The 19450-nt window shown below is 50.4% G+C and overlaps 7 protein-coding genes across 7 annotated transcripts, besides 4 other annotated features; 2 read left to right on the forward strand and 5 right to left on the reverse strand.

Moving 5' to 3' along the window:
- NFIA_048490 (uncharacterized protein) lies at window positions 1-2669 on the reverse strand (the record flags this gene model as incomplete). Its single annotated transcript, XM_001257408.1, has 7 exons — window positions 1-783; window positions 892-1256; window positions 1402-1539; window positions 1561-1685; window positions 1736-2169; window positions 2222-2429; window positions 2491-2669. 7 exons carry the CDS (start codon window positions 2667-2669, stop codon window positions 1-3), a joined length of 2232 nt encoding a protein of 743 aa, XP_001257409.1.
- Window positions 2670-3275: 606 nt separating this feature from the next.
- Window positions 3276-4040, forward strand: NFIA_048500 (uncharacterized protein; the record flags this gene model as incomplete). The annotated part of the gene is made up of 3 exons (XM_001257409.1): window positions 3276-3371; window positions 3424-3825; window positions 3888-4040. The coding sequence occupies 3 exons, from the start codon at window positions 3276-3278 to the stop codon at window positions 4038-4040; spliced, it is 651 nt and encodes a 216-aa protein (XP_001257410.1).
- Window positions 4041-4267: 227 nt separating this feature from the next.
- NFIA_048510 (MDR family MFS transporter) lies at window positions 4268-6163 on the reverse strand (the record flags this gene model as incomplete). The annotated part of the gene is made up of 3 exons (XM_001257410.1): window positions 4268-4915; window positions 4977-5783; window positions 5852-6163. 3 exons carry the CDS (start codon window positions 6161-6163, stop codon window positions 4268-4270), a joined length of 1767 nt encoding a protein of 588 aa, XP_001257411.1.
- Window positions 6164-8382: 2219 nt separating this feature from the next.
- glkA (glucokinase glkA) lies at window positions 8383-9932 on the reverse strand (the record flags this gene model as incomplete). Its single annotated transcript, XM_001257411.1, has 2 exons — window positions 8383-9681; window positions 9750-9932. 2 exons carry the CDS (start codon window positions 9930-9932, stop codon window positions 8383-8385), a joined length of 1482 nt encoding a protein of 493 aa, XP_001257412.1.
- A 1603-nt stretch (window positions 9933-11535) lies between these two features.
- Window positions 11536-11568: a microsatellite.
- A 98-nt stretch (window positions 11569-11666) lies between these two features.
- Window positions 11667-13151: a mobile genetic element.
- Window positions 13152-13357: 206 nt separating this feature from the next.
- Window positions 13358-13390: a microsatellite.
- A 242-nt stretch (window positions 13391-13632) lies between these two features.
- On the forward strand, window positions 13633-14568 carry NFIA_048530 (Mic19 family protein; the record flags this gene model as incomplete). Its single annotated transcript, XM_001257412.1, has 3 exons — window positions 13633-13691; window positions 13903-13960; window positions 14059-14568. The coding sequence occupies 3 exons, from the start codon at window positions 13633-13635 to the stop codon at window positions 14566-14568; spliced, it is 627 nt and encodes a 208-aa protein (XP_001257413.1).
- A 309-nt stretch (window positions 14569-14877) lies between these two features.
- NFIA_048540 (ribonuclease P/MRP protein subunit POP1) lies at window positions 14878-17637 on the reverse strand (the record flags this gene model as incomplete). Its single annotated transcript, XM_001257413.1, has 2 exons — window positions 14878-17211; window positions 17302-17637. The coding sequence occupies 2 exons, from the start codon at window positions 17635-17637 to the stop codon at window positions 14878-14880; spliced, it is 2670 nt and encodes an 889-aa protein (XP_001257414.1).
- A 433-nt stretch (window positions 17638-18070) lies between these two features.
- Window positions 18071-18107: a microsatellite.
- A 65-nt stretch (window positions 18108-18172) lies between these two features.
- Window positions 18173-18916, reverse strand: NFIA_048550 (peroxiredoxin family protein; the record flags this gene model as incomplete). The annotated part of the gene is made up of 4 exons (XM_001257414.1): window positions 18173-18208; window positions 18275-18418; window positions 18493-18769; window positions 18867-18916. The coding sequence occupies 4 exons, from the start codon at window positions 18914-18916 to the stop codon at window positions 18173-18175; spliced, it is 507 nt and encodes a 168-aa protein (XP_001257415.1).
- Window positions 18917-19450: the final 534 nt, after the last annotated feature.

The following is a 19450-nucleotide window of genomic DNA, read 5'->3' on the forward strand; positions in this document are numbered from 1 at the left end:
TTAGCGTCGCAGCCTCTTTGAGCGACGCGGTGGGGCCTCTGTAACGGTATCTTTTTCGAGTTCCAGCAAGCGCGGGTCAATATTTTCTGTCGCAGGGCCCACAGAGGAAGCGGGAGTGCTAGTGCCTGACCGTCCACATGATTCCAGAGAAGCGTCTGTGCTGTCAATAGAGGAAGTATCACTGCAAGTTAAGAGAGGTTTGCTTGGGAGATGTTTTAATTTGATCTGGATATCATATGAGTGCACATCAACGGCATGCGCCAAGAATTCAGTAGCCTTTGTGAACTTAGGGACATCGCAGCAGGCCGCCCAGGTACAGCTAATCCCCTCGTGCGCACGGGCGAGATGAACATCAATGAGATGGCGACGGAGTGAATCTTTTCGCTTGGAAGGGAATTTATGTGGAGGCGGATTAGATGCCGAACGACGCGACAAACCGCAACAGACAATGCAAACGTCCGTTAGGCAATCCAGGGCTTCTTCTCCAGAAGGTGGTGATTCTTCCGACTCTTCACGTTCAGTTTCATCTGCCTTGGTGTCATCACTCACAGCCCAGTTGATTGGGTTGCCTCGCCGGCTTGGTTCGCAGAGCTTCGAGAGCGCAACCATGTCCTTAGTAACCTGGATACGCCGTGCAAGTAACTTATCGGCATCAAAGCACTCCGCTTCAGGGCCATAAAAATTCTCCACTAGTCGCACTCGCTCGGGAAAGACGTATTCTGGAATAGGAATATCCCAGTCTTCATCATCGGAGTCGACATCTTCGCAACTTTCAGCATCAGACTAGCCAAGAAGTTGCTTGATCTGCCTGTCAACTTCGAGCACCAGCTCATTGTGAAAATATTCCTTTCTAGCTGTCTCGCGGGTATCCTTTGTCAGGTTCTTCCTTACCCGAGAGAGCTCCTTTTTCACTGCCTCATGTCTTTCATGCAGATGAGGGAACGACTCCCGAGCTTTCGCTACTATACCAGCTAGCGATCGCATCTCCTCCTTCAGCTCCCTCTGCTCTCGTCTAAGCTCCAGGATTCTGGGGTCATGGCAAATAGCACGTTTCTGCTGGTCGGTAAGACCTGACGGGGCAAGGGGATCCCTCTTCCTGAGCATGCTTCCAGCAACCCGAAGAAGACCTTCCTGGGAGGGTCGGAGAAGCACATGCTGGAGATCGCGGCCGATAAACTGTGACTGGTAATGCCTCTCGAAAACCGCGTCGCCGGACTGGCCTAACACTCTCTGCCGCTCCTGGCTTGTGAAGTTCCCTGTAAGGTCAAGTTAGATACAGTTTGAGGTTCTTTCATTTAGCAGAGCCATCTTCCACGCGGGAGGACATATGATTAACTTCATTGGCAATCCAGCGCCGGTAGTTATAATGGCCAATATCATCCTCAAACTTAGCATCTCGACCTAGTTTTTTGAGCGCTTGTCGGCTTGAGTCATACGTCATCGGCAATGATTCATGGAGCTCGTAGCCGTGCGGAGTGCGCTCAATATGTTGAAGGAGAGGGGTATCAAGGAGCTCTGGCTTCCACCGGAGGGGAAGATCTTGTTAGTGCTTTGGAACACGGAGCCGCCATATCAGCTCTGGAGTCAAGGCATTGAGAAAAGCCCCATCGCGGAAAGCTAGTGAGATAATTTGGTTGATTGGGCAATAAGCCATTTGATAATCACCATGCATGAAGAATTTAGTTCTGAGAAAAAGAGTTAGCCACAGCAACTAGCTGTCTATGGATCTGCTTACCCGTCAGCGCCTTCTGGCCGGCCTTTGAGGTTGCGAAACTCAATGATGGCACAAAGGACATCACGCTTGCTATCTGGGTCTTTAAGAATGAAGAGCTCAATATCGCCGTAGCAGACCGAGTCTGGAAGATCGTCGGCGGAAACGTGTTTGGGAAGGTCGCTCTGAAAAGTCTCCTTGCGTTTGCGTTTGCCCAGGGATGACTGTTGGCCAGTTTGGGAAGCTTTCTGGGGAAGCAGTACACCCAGTCGCGTTCCAGTGATGGCAGACCACAGTTGGACAATGGCAAATTGAATAATCATGCTCCCGTGACGAAAAAATCTCGAATACATCCAGTGATGGCGATATAAGATGCAGAAGACATTAACGTCAAGGGTGTCCTTCTTCTTCATACGCCTGGGGATCTTTCGCTCTGCGGGGAATACTTTATTCAGGAACTACCGCCGATGTTAATGCTGGAGCTGTTAGGACCAAGAATGAACAACGTACTCGTCGCATCTGTTCATAGACGTTGCCATTCAGACGGCGCCGTGCAAACAGAGCAAAGTATTGGCAAAGCCGTCGCCAGTACTCATCATACGACTGAAGAAGCTTCTGTCGTGAGGTCCTGTACATCCAATCGAAGAAATTCATGTAAATCGTCTGGTCCTCCAAGAGTAAATACTCCACGTAGTCCTCTTTTGAATGGATGCAAAATCTGTCAACGGTATGTTAAGGATGTACGATCCCTGCAGCAGTCCGAGAAAGCGCGTACGTACCTTCGCCAGTATCTTTCGACCACTGCAAGACCTTCCAATGTCTTGGGTTTGAAGTTCGGGGGTAGCCATCCAACGCTGCGGAAATGCTCGAGCCTGGCTCGAGTTTCTTCACAGAGGATCGGGTCGGTCCAGTATTGATGCTCATTAGGATCAGCAGGAGGAAGAGGAGGCGGTGACATCAAGATAATATGATTTAAATATAAGAGAAAGATGATTGTTTTCTGCAGTGATTCGAGCAGCGATCAACTTTCGGATTGACGTGGAGGCGTCAAGGTGGGAGGAAGGCGCGAGAGTGCGAGGGAGGAAAGGAAGGAGTGAGGATGGCCGGCATTTTATACTGCATATGGAAAATCCGCTTGAATTCGAGGGAGCTGGATTTGGCTGCTGAGGAGGCCATTGTCAGCGTCGCTTCTGGTCGTGAGTTTGAAACGGAGCGAATTCTCGCTGAGGATTGTCACCTCAGGACGGTGACTAAACAATGCTTGGCGGGTGCAGAATAGTTGTGTGTAGCACGTGCTTGAGTGCTAAAGCGGCGGCTCGCTGAGGGAAAATACAGGTGGAAATGCGGCCGTTTATGGCCTCAGTAGCAGTCATTTTCGGCGTCGATTTCACAGGTCCCCATATTCTAGCTGTAACTCTAGCTGCTACTGCTAGCATATGCTAAAGCTAAACCACATGCAAGTTAAGGATCATCTCCTGTCTATCTATCTACATCCTCAATCCAACCTACAATTTTTATCTCTGTCTTAACCTGGGGGAGAGAATCACAGTATGCTATACCCAGAATGCCCTCCCCCCTAACAACGACCCTAATCCAATCCACCCTCCTCAACGCCCTTTCCAACATCCTCGCCCAAATAATCGCCCAGCATAAAAAAGACGTAAGCCCCCTTAACCCTTCATTACAATGAGTCCTAAATAGATGATTGGCAGGGCCCATTCACACTCAACACCCTCGCCCTCCTCCAGTTCCTCACCTACGCCATTATCATCGTCCCCATTAACTTCTCCTGGCAGAAGTATCTGGAGGCGAGATGGCCCGGGTTTCCTGGGAGGAAGAGTAGGAGTCGGCCTATTGCTGTTGCTGGCGCCGAGGCGAAGGCTGGCGCTGTGGTTGTGACGGTTGAGCCGGCGGATCTGCTCCCTGTTAAGGAGAAGGTGGAGGAGAAGCAGCGGGTATCTGGAGCACGATCGCGCTCCGGGCTGGGTAATTTCCTAATGAAGTTCTTCCTCGATCAGACGGTTGGGTCGGTGATGAACATTCTCTTGTTTATTGTGTTGATAAATGTGCTCAAGGGGGTGGGGTGGAGCAGGATTGGGGAGTTGATCTATGAGGTACGCTTGTTTCTTTCGTTATAGGTTCTTTCTTGGAGGGTTGATTGATGTGATGAGGGTAGGACTTTGGGCCGATCATGATTGCGCGGCTTAAGTATCGGCCTGTTGTGTCGGCGCTGTTGTATACGGTTGTTCCTGTGGAGAGGCGCGTGGTGTTTGGGAGTGCCTGTGGGGTTGTCTGGGGGATCTATTTAAGCTTATATGCTGCTGTATAGGCGTGAGATAATCATAATAGAAGAGCATCTTTAATTTCATTATTAGCTAGGTCATATTCACACATTAGAAGTTTGCCATCTGTGAGATAAACTAAGCGACAGGTCATCTAAAGACGGCAATAGACTGTCGCCTGCAAGCATGTCCCGACCCCATGCCAACGCCTGATTCCATTTCAGCAATGAGTTAAATGCAATAGCAATCTATATCCGCGCGCAACAATCCAAGTCTAAGCAGGGAGTGCCTCGATCTTCTTCCCCTTCACGGAGAGCCACTGCACTGGAATCGCTCCGATTATCGAAACTGCCGACATGGCAACAGCAACATAGAACGACTCGGTGATGGCGTTGTTGTAGGCAACGAGGACTGCCGGTAGCACATCCTCGGAAACAACGTGTCGCAGCATAGTGGCACCAGTCCCTGCGACTTGTGCAGCATTGACACTCGGCGCCTCGATGGCCAGATTTTTGTACAGTTGGTTCTGGAATACGTTCTGCCCGACTGAAACGAACAGCGCGCCTCCGAGAGATTGGGTGAACATCACGATGGACGTCGCGCTGGGAACATCCGCGTCTTGAACCGCAGTCTGCACCACAATCATCGCTTGCTGAAGTCCGACGCCAATCCCAATCCCAGTCAGGGCCTGGTACCCTATCCAGACAGGATGGCCGGAGTCGACCTTCAGTGTCGATAGCATACCGGCCCCGATCGTCATAAGCACCGAAGAGATCAGCATGAAGGGCGTGTAGTAGCCAATCGAAGAAACCAGGAACCCAGAGACGAGGGACATCAGAACTGTTCCAAGCAGCATGGGCAGATTCATGATACCAGATTTGGTCGCCGAGACGTCTTTGATGGCTTGGAACCAAATTGGAAGCTGTACAACCGAAAGTCAGCCAATTCTAGATCACGGGCAGCGAGTCAATATGCACACGTACATAGTAAACAAACAGCATGAACGCAGCCGATACAGCGAAGCTATAAATTGCAGCACCCCAGACGTTACGGTTCTTCAATATTCGAGGAGGCACTGTACCATTTTCCTGCGCCCAATGCTGCCGAGCCGCGAAGATCACGATCAGAACTCCGAACACGACGAACAGAGTGATGATACGGGCATTGCCCCAATTGTACTTGGTGCCTCCCCATTGCAGAGCCAGTAGTATGCAGATGATGGCAGGGAAAAAGACAAAAAGCCCTGGCAAGTCAAGCCGCGACAGCTGATCCTTGAGACCCGAATTATCCTTGTATGATTTTGGCGCCTTGAAAAACAAAAGGACGAAGAGCCAAGTCAAGCCCCCGATAGGCAAGTTGATATAGAAACACCATCTCCAGGTGACATGGTCGGTAAAGGCACCACCCATCAGAGGCCCAGCCACACTGGAAATGCCATACATACCACCCAACACGCCGGTGTAGATTGGGCGCTTCTGCAGTGGCACGGACTGGGCGATAATCAGGATCGAACCGGTAAATAATCCAGCAGCACCCAAACCGGCTACCGCACGGCCAATGATCAGCGCGACAGAATTAGGAGCGACACCGCATATCAAAGATCCAATTTCGAAGATCGCTATCGCAGTGAGATAGACCCATTTGGTCGAGTAGAACGTGTAGAACTTGCCGTATGGAAGCACCAGGGAGCAAGTGGTCAGCAAGTAGGAACTTCCATACCAACCGACATCATCCAAAGAGTTGAACTGATCTGTAATCTTGGGAATTGCCGTCGCCAGAATAGTATTGTCCTAGTGAAATGATTGAATCAGTTGGCTTTTCTCGCATTGGAGAGGTAAGATGGTCTAGGAGTACGCACCAAAGACATGCAGAAAATCACCAGGCTGATACTGGTCATGACCAAGCCCAGCTTCCATGATTTCAGATATTCTGGCTCTTGTTTTTCATCCCCGTGGCCCTCGCTATATTCCATATCCATTGCCTGGCTTTCACTGCGTCTCTCAGGAACAGGCGACTCGGGATATTCAAGCCGTGGGGAGGACTCCACTAGTGTGCTCTCCTTGTCGGATGATTGTCGTCTTCCTGGTGCGTGTAACTCAGAAGTGAGCTTTGTCTGTGAGCTATTTGGGCCAGGACCATGCGGCGAGTGGCTGCTCGCTGTGTTCTCCATGATGATGGGTAGGTATTGGAGTCCTTCGATATCAATGTCGACAGTAACTTGGAGCGACTGAAAATGACTTGCTCGTGAAGAGGAACAGTAATTTCACTGCTGATCCTAGATCAAAACAACAAGCCAAATGATGGAAGCAAGGTCGACCCCAGGCGTGTTTTGAATCCGCGCTGATCGACTTTGGACAAGGGAGCAGGTGGTGGCGTTTTGGCTGCTTTGAGAAGTAATGGACAGATATTTGACTGTACGAGCTGAAAAAGGAGACAAATCACTCTCAGTCCATGGCAGAGTACTGGAAATGTTAAAGAACAGAAGAGCGAGCAATGACTAAACGCGGATTGTTTGTGCAACCTGCCATTCACTGGCTGGCCAGTCTTTAGAGCACACCCAGGTACCTACCTCAATGCTGTCGCCATAGCCTTACTTACATACCGGGAGTTATGCTCTTTTCCATCCGGTATGGTACGCAAGCAAGTAGACAAAAATAATGCAATCAAGGAGGAGAGATGTACTGACATGCTGCCAAGTATCCGACCAGGAGATGTATCCATCAAACAAAGGTATGCATTTGCCCAAAAGGGCGATTAATATCATCTAATGCATTCACCCTATGCCTTAAGACCCATGAAAGACCGGATGACAAACTTCCCTCCTCCGAGAGCAGTATGAATGTCAATCCTTAATCTAGATACCCGGTGATCCTTGCGCACATCCGAGTAAACAATGAAGCATTCCGAAAGTAGTTCCGGGTCTCAAGGACGCGTCAACGTGTAATCTCTCCCTACGTTACATTCATCTCCAATTTCGAAGCATGGACTGGCCCTTCTAAGTCGGACTCTACAATTGCCGAGAGTCCGGGACAGATCATCTCAAGTGCCTCTCCAGGTACTTACCACCTAGTAGGTTCTAGCAGGTGCCATATGCAGGTCAACGCACCTCCAATCACCGTACACTTTGAGCCTAGAGGAAATAGTTCAAAACACAGACAAACTTCTAATAGTCACAAACATACTCGTTGCTTTTTCCATTGCTGATCATCCAAGGCTACTATCCCCTTGACTCGACATCAAGAACCCAAGTCCCAACCACATATGCATCAGCTTCCAACAGACATGATAAAGTACACCAGCAAGAATGGAACATATTCATCTCCATACCCATATCCTTATCCCTCTAATCGTTTACTAGATAACTAATCCACTCCAGGAAGATAATCAAGCAAAGTGCCTGTTCCATGATCATCCCTTGAGATCGACCTCACCAAGCCCTAGTTCGCCGCCCCTTGCTTGTGGCTTAGTTTAGGACAGAGACATGTGTCTATGATTCGGCGCCACCAGACAAAGCACATCAGACGATCGTATTAGAGGCTAGATTAGATAAAGGCCCAACCTTCCGTTCATTCTGCTGTGAGTCTGTGTCTATTATTACAGAAGATTTGTGCTTGTATGCTTTATCTAATCTCGGGAGGGCTTATTGTACATGGTGATAGATTTTGGGGAATATTATGCTGAAGTTAATGTGCGATTTGACGAGAATGAAGATTGAGAAGTAGGTACGTTGTCCGTACTCGATACAGGCTGCAGTATGCATGGCAGTATGCATGACTAATGAGATACATTGCAGAGTAATATCTATGTCCCATCATATGACAATAGTTGTATCCAAGGCTCATGTCCATTCTTATGCATTATTGAGCAGTCGTGTAACAATATTCCTCTATAGCTGAACGATGCAGAAAGAGTGAGATAGTTATTCCCCTCTACAATTACTCTTTCGATGATGAAGAGATCAGATGAGCATGGCAGATGAATGATTCCTAACTTGATATATCCCATAGTATGGGTAGTACAACGCCGCTAAATGACTATATTGATACACCTCCGGGCTCCAAGCCTAGCCTCCCAACACCAGATCCATGCAAGGATGAAGAAGTCCATGCACATGAGAGCTCGGCCGCTCGCTTCCCCCGCCGAATGCGAACTTCGGGTTTGATCTTGGAAGCGGGGGCTCCTGCACATCCTAGGCCAACCGCCACGAGTGATGCCGCCTAAGACTGGCAGCGTGAAGAAGTGTGCTTGACCAAGATTGCAAGCAGGTGCTTCATTTCAGTCAAGTGTGGAAAGATTGCAAAGACCATCGGCAGAACGCAGAATAGACAGTACTTCGTTTCGGCATTAGAATTCTATTCCTTTTTTTTTCATTTTTTCCTTTCGAAACTTCTATTTCGACCCAGATCCAGTTTCATTCCTGCTGGCGACAAGAGCAATCAGGGCAGCACCGACTCCACTGCCGTCTTTGGAAATGCCAATACGCACCTTCTTCTCGCCAGCAGCACCCACTTCAGGGACCTCCCGCAGAGCCTCGCGAATGTGTCCCTCAAAGTTAGGGTAGAACTCGACCAGACTTCCATCCACACCGATGTCGACCATGTCATCCGTCTCCAGTTTACCGGTGGAGATGAGGATAGCAGCAAGTGGCACAGCGCTGAGGCGGGCAGCACGCTTGCCAATTGCATGCACCAGGACTTTGACGGCCTGGCAGTCGGCGTCGCTAGGGTTCTCGATCTTCAGGTGATCCTTCAGAGCAGCCTTGACTTCCTCCATCCTATCGGTCTTGTCTGCCTCCACCAAGCTGAGGAAGCTGGTGTCGATGCCCCATTGCCTGTACAGGGGCGAGTTCTCCGGAGTGACAACTTTTGAGGATTGATTGGGCTTGAACAGACCGAAGGCCTCGTCCTTGTGCATATCAAGAAGAGCCCGGCGCAGGATCTCACCCAAGAACATACCCGAGACACGCTTTTCAAACATCTGGATGCCCGGGTTGTTGCTGTCCTCATCCAACTCCTTGTCCCATTTCGTGTTGGGCAAGACACTGAGGTGGTTATCAAAGCTGCCCCACTCGGCGTTGACGATCATCTCTCCGGTCGATGTCTCGTAATCCGAGTGTTCAATCGTCCGCAGCTTGGTGATCCGGTCGAGCTTCTCGACATAGGCACCGTTGGTGCCAGTGCCAAAGATGGCGCCAATGAAAGTTGAGGTATCACCGGGAGAGGTGTAGGAACGAGCCATCAGAGTCCCCACGGTATCGTTGACCAGAGCGGCCACGCGAACGGGAAGGTCCAGCTCATCAATGGCGTTTTGCAGGAGTGCGCAGACATCGTGACCGACTGCATCGGGGATGTTGAAGCCCTTCGTCCAGCGAATGAGGGTACCTTTGTTGATCCCCAACTGGCGCACAGGGAAACTGAATGTGAAGCCCAGGTCGAAGAGTTCCTCTTCATGGTTTGGTTCACGACGGCGTCTCAGATGAGCCTCAAAGTGTTCGTTATGGTGGATTCGCAGAAACGCCTCGATCTGGCGAGCTAGGAACAGGAAAAGATCCTTGGAAGTACCAGAAGCCATCAGTTCGCGAGGGATCATGATCTTCGACTGTGTGAGGTTGAATGTGGTATCTCCGTGAAGATCGATCGAGCAGACCCGGAAGTTGGTGCCTCCAAGATCAACAGCAAGGTACAAGCCCTGTCGAACATCTTCTAGTCAGTCGCCTGCCGGACTTTTTAGGTTGTTTTCACGAGAGAAACAAGTACCTTCTCAGTACCGTTCGGTACAGAAGTGACATAGGTAGGAATTTGGCTGAGTGTCGTGTGCTCCTTGGTGAGCCCCTCGCACATCTCTCTGATATACTCTTTGACACCACTCTGGATCTGCTCAGCAGAAAAGTCAAACTGGCGCGCAATGCGCGTAGCTTCGGTCACTAGAGGTGACGACATTGTGTATCAGATCGGAAAGAATTCTTTGACAAAGACGGGGAATCGAGATCGGGGAGGAAAGGAACGGGAGGAGAGGATGTGGAGAGGGAGTAAGGATTGAGGATGGGAGGAGGTTATGAGAAACTATGGAGAATGAAGACGGATGGTAAGAACAATGAGGGAATGATAATAATAATGTGAAGAAGAGGGTAGCAGGAGGTAATAATAATAATTTCGACTACAAGTGCCAAGGTGGAGGGGAGGAGGGGTCGATGAGGTCAGTGATCCTGGAGACCTCCATCCCACCAATTTCGGTCTGGTCATTGTTGGCACCGGCCGATGTTCACAACGGGAATAGTACCGGGTTCTCCGGCATAAGGTACTTGGATTACGGAGTACTACCTATTGTTACCCACTACTACAGAAGACGAAGCAGACGGTATGATAGTATTACCGTCTGGTTGAAGGATTGTGCTCTGTCCCTCCGTCGACGGCTTGCCGGCCACGTCGTCATCGTGTTTTATTAGGGACCTGGTTAGACTGGTTCAATAGTTCTAAAGCTAAGACTGACAGGAACTAAATAATCAGTGCTAACTCAGATAGGTAGACACGCATGACTGAAAGATCTGATGCTCATCCAATAATGATCCTTCTTGAGAGTCTATGCTAACATTTCTAGTTCCCTATGACTTTCCAGCCTCAACACTTTGACAAAGTCAATCATAAGAGGACAGAAACAAGATCTCCAGAATTTCTCGTAATGATCCCTCGATGTTTCTGTAGCGCCCTTCAATTTCTCTGACGCCACGAAACACTTGTGGGGTTATTGCTACTCTTACCGGTGAGAAACAATGGTTAGGACCGCAACTGGAGAACCTGGAGGAATAAACCAGAAATGCACGGTACCTGAATATGCATATGATGGGAGAAGGGTTCCTGAGCCTTGTTCATTCGCTGCAGTCCGTCATACTAGGGAGTAAGTATCTTGCATACTGACGAATCCTTCCTGTCGAATATGGAGTGGACGCGGAGAGCTGGAGACCCCTCATTGACCTCGAGAGTGGCCAGTTGACCTCGTGCCTGCGGGGTAATATGCCATCTCGAACTTTCATATTGACTGTAGGCTGTCGATGTACCTCCGTACTGATGGAGTATGTCCCTCCCGATAAACTGTTTCAACTCGTTAGGCACTCGTACAGAGTCAGGTACCTATCCACCAGAAAGGTAAAACTTTTCCACTCATGTCCGACTCCGACCAATGTCCGAACCTTGTTTTCCCGCTTCACTTTAATCTGCAAGCGACATTGAGTTCTATGGTATTTTTTTATAGGACATAGCACAGTTTGATCTATTAGGAGAGTTGATCAGATTCTATCTGCGATTCAGATATGATGGGCAATGGTCAAATATCGTCCTCTGCTAAGTCGGGACCTTAGAGAACCGCAATACATACTTCGATTGCTCCGATATACTGTGTAGCATCGTTGTTGCCAATGGTTGCTCTTAGGATATCCAGAAAACCAAACATAATTCATAATGTTTCAAAGAAAATCAGACAGCATGATGCATATCTATTGCTGTACTACTAGGATCTGCTGAAGCTTTAGTTAACTTAACGTATTCGGTAAGCGAGTCGGCCACGTAAGCGAGTCGGCCACCCCCATCAAGAATCACCACCCCTTTGAAACCAAGGCTATTCAGCCATCCATATCACCACGAAAAATGCCCAAATCATCAAAATCCTTGGTGGAACGAGAGGGGAGGATCTCCTTAGCAGTTAAGGCTATTCAGAATGGCCAAATCAAATCAGTTCGTGAAGCTGCTCGTGTCTTTGAAGTTCCCCGGTCAACACTTCAAGATCGTTTGAATGGAATCAAATTTCGCAAGGAAACCCGCGCCAATTCCCATAAGTTGACTCCTATAGAGGAAGAATCACTTATTAAATGGATTCTCTCATTAGATCAATGTGGTGCACCGCCAAGGCACTTCCAGGTCCGTGAAATGGCTACAATATTGATCCAACAACGTGGTCAAGATACAACTTCCTCAGTGGGAGAGAAATGGGTATATAACTTCATTTCCCGCCATGATTCCTTGAAAAGTCGGTTTAGTCGTCAAATCAATTATAAACGGGCGAAATGCGAGGATCCTGAAGTTCTTCAAGCCTGGTTCAAACGCGTGCAAGCCGCTATATCAACTTATGGTATCGCTAATGAAGATATCTACAATTTTGATGAAACCGGCTTTGCTATGGGCCTGGTGGCTACCGCGAAGGTAATCACATGATCATCCTGTGAAGGAAGGCCCTTTCTTATACAACTGGGAAATCGAGAATGGATAACTTCAATTGAGTGTATCAACGCCTCCGGATGGGCATTACCAGCATACTTAGTGTTGAAAGCAAAGACTCATATTCAGGCCTGGTATGAAGGTAATACTCCAGCTTCATGGAGAATTGCTATATCATCAAATGGATGGACAACACGAGAAATTGGTGAACACTGGCTCAAAGAACACTTTATTCCTTATATTAAGGACCGAAGAACTGGCCAATATAGCCTCTTAGTTCTTGATGGGCATGACTCTCATTTAACACCTCAATTTGATGATATATGTCGTCAAAATGATATTATTCCTATTTGCATGCCTGCAAATTCCTCACATCTCTGTCAACCTTTGGATGTGGCCTGTTTCTCACCATTGAAACGAGCTTACAGTAACCTCATTGAACGGCTTGTACGAACAGGATATCACCATATTGATAAGGTTGACTTTCTTGACGTCTACCCAGAAGCCCACGCCCAAGCCTTCAAGAAGATGAATATACAGAGTGCTTTTAGAGCCTCAGGATTAGTCCCTTTTAATCCTAACCAGGTTCTGGATAGCCTCATCTTTTACAAGGAAGACAGCCGTCCCAGCAGTCAAGGCACTACATCTACGATTACCAAAACACCGATAAATTTGAATCAATTCAAAAAGCATGAGTCGGTGATCTCTCAATTACTTCAAACAAACCCTCCTACCTCACCAATACAGACAGCAATATCTTACATCTGTAAAGGTGCAGAGATAGCCTTGAACCGTGCTATTCTTCTTGAACATGAAAACCTTCAACTTCACCAGGCCATTGAGAGACGAAAGAATAAGCAGAAGCGTAACCAACACCAAATGAATGGTTTGAATGGCTTCACAATCCAGGAAGCACTTGAGGCATTCAACCATGTTCAGGCCTTAGAGGAAGCAGCTGGTGATACAGGGCCTGGAGATGATCAACCACGCCGTCGGGCACCACCTCGGTGCAGTATGTGTGGTGTTTTAGGACATATACGTACAAGATGTCCTAATCGAGTAGCTGCCTGAATTCAGCGCGTTTTAATGGTTAGATTAACGTGGAATAACTTCCTTTTTTGTATGTAAATCAGAATTCTAGGATATGCCTTGACCGGGTGGCCGACTCGCTTACGTGGCCGACTCGCTTACCGATTACGTTACCCATCATGACTAATAATCTCACGTGACACTCCATGCAGAAGCATCAACTGCCCGAACTGAATTCAAGCCGGCGGAAGTCGGCTGTCCCAAAGGTGATGTCAAGATCTTGAACGACATTGCAATTGCCCCTCTACATTCCTGGCGGAGTCTACTTGGCTACCGTTCGTGCTGCACACATCGACATTGGAACCAGTTGACGAAGAGAGAGGATTCACAAAATCCAGACATCATGGGCGCCGGTAGCTCCAAACCCGAAGGTTCGACTGGCTCGAAACATGTTTTCACCAGGTATGCAATACAATGCGTCTCTGATCTCAATTGCTTCACTGTCGGACTGAATCGTGGCTGGCATCACGGCGATGCTATCGTTGAGTCAATACTCGAAGGGCCCGTTGCCGAGCGGACAAAATCCACGCAATAAAAACAAGCAGCAGAAAGCCCTACGGCCGAACCAGCCATCCCAATATAAGACCAATCCGCTGACTTCTCAATCCAACAGCAACGCTCCCATCCAATTCTCCTCTAACCTCGTCGAGGCCCTCCAGACCAACACCGAGGTGCGTCTCCGAGCCCAACCAACACACCCCAACACCCTTGCAACCCAGACTCCAATTGCACTCCGAACCAGACCACAACTAACAATCTGACAAAACAGACCGACTCCTCCCGCGCCAAGAGCCTGGAGCTCCAGATCCAAGCCCGCGTAGCCCAGGAACTCGAGCGCCTCCGCGAACGCGAGCAGCAAACCCTCGCCGAAATCGAAAAGCGCCTGGCAGAAGTCAAAGACAGCGCCCCGGCCGCCCCCTCATCATCACCAAACATCACCTACCCAGCGGGCTCGCTGAACCTAGACGCGCCGCGCATCCCCTTCGCGGGCCGCGAGTACGAGTCTACCCCTGCACCCACTGCCGCCGCCGACCAGCCCATCAACCGCGATCTTAGCCGGGAGTCGGTGAATGCGGAGATTGAGCAGCTGCGCGCTAAGCTTGAGGGACGGCGGAAGCTCGTCGAGGTGGATGAGAGTGTTGAGCGGGCGCGGAACGAGGTTGTGACCTGTTTGCGGTTGCACGATAGACGGCCGTTGGATTGTTGGAAGGAGGTTGAGGGCTTCAAGAGGGAGGTTGCCAGGCTTGAGGAGGCGTTTGTGGACCGTGTTGTCGGTTGAGGTTGAGGGGTTCAGATATGTGTCGCCATGCTGATGCTATTTCCTCTGTTGTTTTAACAAATAGATCTACCCGGTCCTTCTCGCGTCATGCATATGTATAGCTATCTGTCTTTTGTTGGGCTGATTGAAACGAGCTCAGCTTTGTTCTAGGTTTTCGTCTGTACGAGTCTTGACAAATGTAGGCTGCACGTATGCGAAGAAACGGGAGCTTCTGATTGAAAAGTTATATTCTGGTTGGGTATCATCAAAACACAATCACATCCCATCTGCACCGACTATACCAACTACACTCGCAGATATACTTCAGTGCTAAATAAGCTCCCACAAACCAAGTCTGCCCACTCGCTCGCCGGCATTACGGACAATGCACATTCTCCTCTCACGCGCCTTGCCCTTGCCAGACGCCGCAACCTTAGATACCAGGATCGAGCCAATCCCCGTACCCTTTCCTTCGGACAGGTTATAGTTCCCCGTTGTGACGAACCCGATGAGGTCTTCTTCCGTGGGGACGGGGAGGTGTTCCTTCTGGGACTCTGTATCTGCTGTCGGAGTGATAAGCGAAGCCGCGAGCTTCTGCCGGGCATCCTCTTGGGCAGCTGGGGGCTCGGCAGACTGCTGCAGATGGTCCTGAGGATGAGTGGCTTTGCGATTTTTGCTCTTTCGCTCGTCGGATGCCAGGCGGAGCCATTCTTGGCGTAGCTCTGGGTTGGTGGTGGGGAGGCGGTAGATGCGAGCCGAGGGGGTGGGCGAGCCGCGGTGCAAGAGGGATATTTTGACAGTTGCAATGGCAGCTTGCTCGGTGGTGTCTGACCGGTTGTTGAGTGCAGCTTCCGCTTTGGCAATGGGGAGGTGGTGTATGTCGAACGGGGGAGCGTGACCATCAACGGCTTGCTGTTCGGCATCACTCATTTGGGTATCTTGTTGCTCAGCGTCTTGGCTCTGTTCTTTTTCCTTCGCTTCATTAGATTCAGGCGTTGAGATCCTGGGCGGTCCCTGAACCAGTCTTTCCCAGTCGCACGCCCAGCCATGACCGACCTCGCCTTTCTGCCCATTCCCCAGATCTAGGCTAGCAAACTCGGTTCTCCGGCCCTTTGGCCGTCTTTCCCACTCCTGCTTGGCCTTCTCCCGTTCGCGGACGTTCCATTCCCAGCCAGCACGGGTTCCGGGAAAGTCGCCTGGGAACCAGGGCTCTCCGGCTTCGAACGCGAGTTGTCGTTGTTCTTTGAGACCGCCAAATCTGACATTTCCGCCACTTGAGAGCGGGTAATACATGAGCGAATACCAGAGCGGAAGCACGCATTTCCATGGCAATAGAACGGTCCATGTCCCAGGCGCATTGTTGTTCTTTGACTGACTGCTTGATCTCGAAGCGAGGATCATCACCGGAATCTTCGGGTCAGAAGCTTCAGCAGGAGGGTAGACACCTGGTCCAGCTAAGGTCCGTCGACGATTAATAGCTTTCTGGCTGGGAAGTTGACGAGTAGCGGCTAGTCTTGCACGGCGATCGAACAGGGCAGGTGACGTTTGGGTAGTGTCGGGTGACCACGTCGATAGTAAGATGGCCAGATTCTGCATTTCGGGATCCGAAGCTGGCGGTTTGAGGGTCCTCGGTGGAAAGTGAAGACGAGGATCTGATACTGAGAAGCCGAGGAAAGCATTTTGCGGCAATGACGAAGGGTTTGAGACCCCAAGCAACGATGTCCAGGTGACCTCTGGACTGCCTGCTGGCGGTTCAGCACCATCTGGCACCAAGGGCTTGAGCGCTGAGAGTAGAGCCTCTGTAGAACCCGGACCAGTAATCTCGATGCTTCCAATCTCGAAGCGCAAATCTTCCACCATCACTGGCGGATTTTGCCTCTTCGATATCTCAAGAAGCTCGTTCCACAATTGCAGAAAAGCAGATGGGTGAACTCTGATGAAAAGCTTCTTTCTATCCTTCTGCCTCTTTTTCTTCGGCCCATCAGCATCGACCATTTCCACATCTTCCGCTTTTCCATCCGCACATCGGATCAACGTTATCGGTGCGATCGGTCTATGTGTGCCGTCGCGCTCAAACGCCCATGCGTGTAAGCTTCTTGTCCCAGCCCTCCACTTCCTTCCCTTCGGACCCCAAGCATCCTGCCCATTGATCCCAATTCCCCTCAGCACCGCCTCCATAGCCTCCTCGGTGCCCTCTAGCTGAATCGTAGACATGTAGCTCATATCCCAAGCCACCGCACCCCTGGCACCCTTCGCCCGGTGCGAAGGCCTATAGCTCTTCTCGGTCGGCGACAGGGGTACCGCGAACCGCCACAACGGATCCTTCGAAGTGGCCATGTGGGCGCGCTTCGCATGGAACATATGCGTCGGAAGCCATGTCTTGCACCGCTGCCGTTTCTTGTACTTTGATTCGGGCGGCGGGGGCCGTGAGAGCTTGTTTTTCTTGATCTTCGGCACTCGCGGGGCGATGTTATAGGCGTGGCTGCCTGCCTCTTCCAGAGCCTTTTGGGTCTCTTTGTCCCGCTTTGCTTTCGCTGCCGCACGCTTGGCTTTTGTCTTGGAATTGAGATTCTGAAGCCGTCTAGCGGTTTCAAGGCGAATGCGCAGGATTTCTGTCGGTCGTCGTCGTCGAGCGGTCACGGTGGGGGTATTGTCCTCGATCATCTACACGGCCGGCAGTGAGCAAAGCTGTTCTGAATTCGGATTGACCTCGAAATCGGCCTACAGGAGTATAGATAGGTGCTTTCAACATACCTCTCTCTTCGCCCTCGCCCTCAACCTCCGCGGAACCCTCTTCACATTGTGGCTGGCCGTCCGTCTCCTCAACGCGCGGGGCACTTTCTGAAACGCACGGCTCGTCAGGGCACTCTTCGACCGTTGCATCCCGGACTCGAGAGCACGGATCTCGAACTCCCGAGCTTCGACATACGCGGCGACATTCAGCTCTCCGGACGCAGAGAGCGCTGCGTCGGACGACTGAACCGCGAGGGACCGAGCATCGAACGTTTTGGCGCGTTTGCGGGACGCTGCTGCGCCAGGCTGTGGTCCCGGAAACGCGGACTTGCGCTTTGAGGGCTGGCTCGAGGCCATGATGGCCGATGGGCGGAGGTGAGACACGGGTTGAGTGGTGTAGATGCCGTAGAGACGTATTATTTTTGTTGGTAGCTCAGGTGCAGCTTGGTGTACAAAAAAGTGGTGTTGGAGCTTAATTTTCGGGGCTTTAGCGCGTCATCCCTCCCGGCCGAAAAATACAGTGCCACGTTGTCACACCCCCAAGCACCAATAGCAGCCTGGGGAAAATGAAGCCCTGCGACGCTTTGATTCATGTAGATCTTCGGAGTGCCGGGATACTAATGTTTAATTACACTAAGGCTATAGTTCGCTTGTACTTAAACGTAGTTCCTACCTGACATCATACGGTTTGATAGGGCGAGGGCGGGGAAAATTTCTTCGTAGCTTCATTACAGCGTTGTATTTCTGTCTAAGCGGCATGTCTAAAGATCTATCACGAATCTTGCCCATAGCAGGCTACTCTTAGCCCGCAGGCTACTCTTAGCCCGCCATCGAAAAACTTCAACGCCTTTATTAATCCCATGCCGGCATCTATCATGTCTAGTTCATGCGTTTACAGGTGCTTGAGGACGGTCTCGGCGCTCGAGAACTATAGCATCATGTCAGCTCGTACTCAAGACTCTGGCAGCAATGGAATAGATGGAAGACTACTCACCTCGAGGTGGTTCTTAGAGGGCTCGAGAGCGGCGTAGGTAACCTTGCCGTGGTCAATGACGATGGCGTAACGCTTGGTGCGGCCCTCCTCATCGGCCCAGCCAATGCTCTTGGAGAAGCGAGCCTCGGGGTCGGAAAGGAAGAGCTAGAAGATCAGAGCATTAGCAACGACTTCAATATAGCGAAATCGCACTCTTCTTTTTTCGGAGGTGAACATACAATGTCGTCACCAGTGACCTGGTTGGCCTTGCCCCAGGCGCTCATGACATAGGCATCGTTGTAGGCGAGGACGGCAACAACGTCAACACCCTTGGCACGGATCTCGGGGAGCTTCTCGAGGTACTCGGGAACGTGGCGAGCAGAGCAGACGGGGGTGAAGGCACCGGGAAGAGCGAAGAGGATGACCTTCTTGTCGGCCCACTCCTTGGAGGCGTTGTAGTTGATGGGGATACCGCAAGCAGTGATCTCACCCTTGTCCTCGGACCAGGGGATGTAACTGAATGAGAGTCAATGTTAGACCTGATGGATCGGACATACTTTTGACGGTCGAGGGAACTCCAGAGAAAGGGCAGATGAGCAGAGAGAATACTTACGAGAAGACAACGTCAGAGGGGAAGCTGTCACCGGCCTTGAGTCCAGACATGTTGATGGATTGGATTTTGAGGATGTGTGTTAAGGTGAGTAGTGTTCTGGAAAAAGAGCTGTGTGAAGTAGAGATGAAGAAGAAGCGGTAGGCTAGAGTAGTGGGGTGACTTATGGAACTAGAAGAGAAAAGAAGACAAGGCGGGTGAGGGATCCATGGCGGTCAATATATACCAATCTGGTCCGTGGACGGTTGGAGCAGCCCCTGACAAAGCCAGCAAATGATGTGCCAACGGGCCGCTGGAGACATCCATAAGGTGATCCGAAGCAGAAGGATACCGAAACCCATCGATTGGGGGACGAACGGAATAATCGCTGAGTTGCTGGCATGGTGCGTATTATCAAGAAGACCGCCCGAGACTGGGAGGGGATCCCCACCACGGATCCCTTCATCGGCGGATGCACCACTTCTGGCTGCTATCTAGACCAGACAAGTTGACAAATCGGTTTGCACTGCAGTGAAGTCATAAGGAAAATTCTATTCGATGGCAAACTGGCAATTGATTCTAGATATCAGATTATCAGATCAGACTGG

Source organism: Aspergillus fischeri, genomic scaffold (genome assembly GCF_000149645.3).
Source record: "Aspergillus fischeri NRRL 181 1099437636266 genomic scaffold, whole genome shotgun sequence".
Lineage (NCBI taxonomy): Eukaryota > Fungi > Ascomycota > Eurotiomycetes > Eurotiales > Aspergillaceae > Aspergillus > Aspergillus fischeri.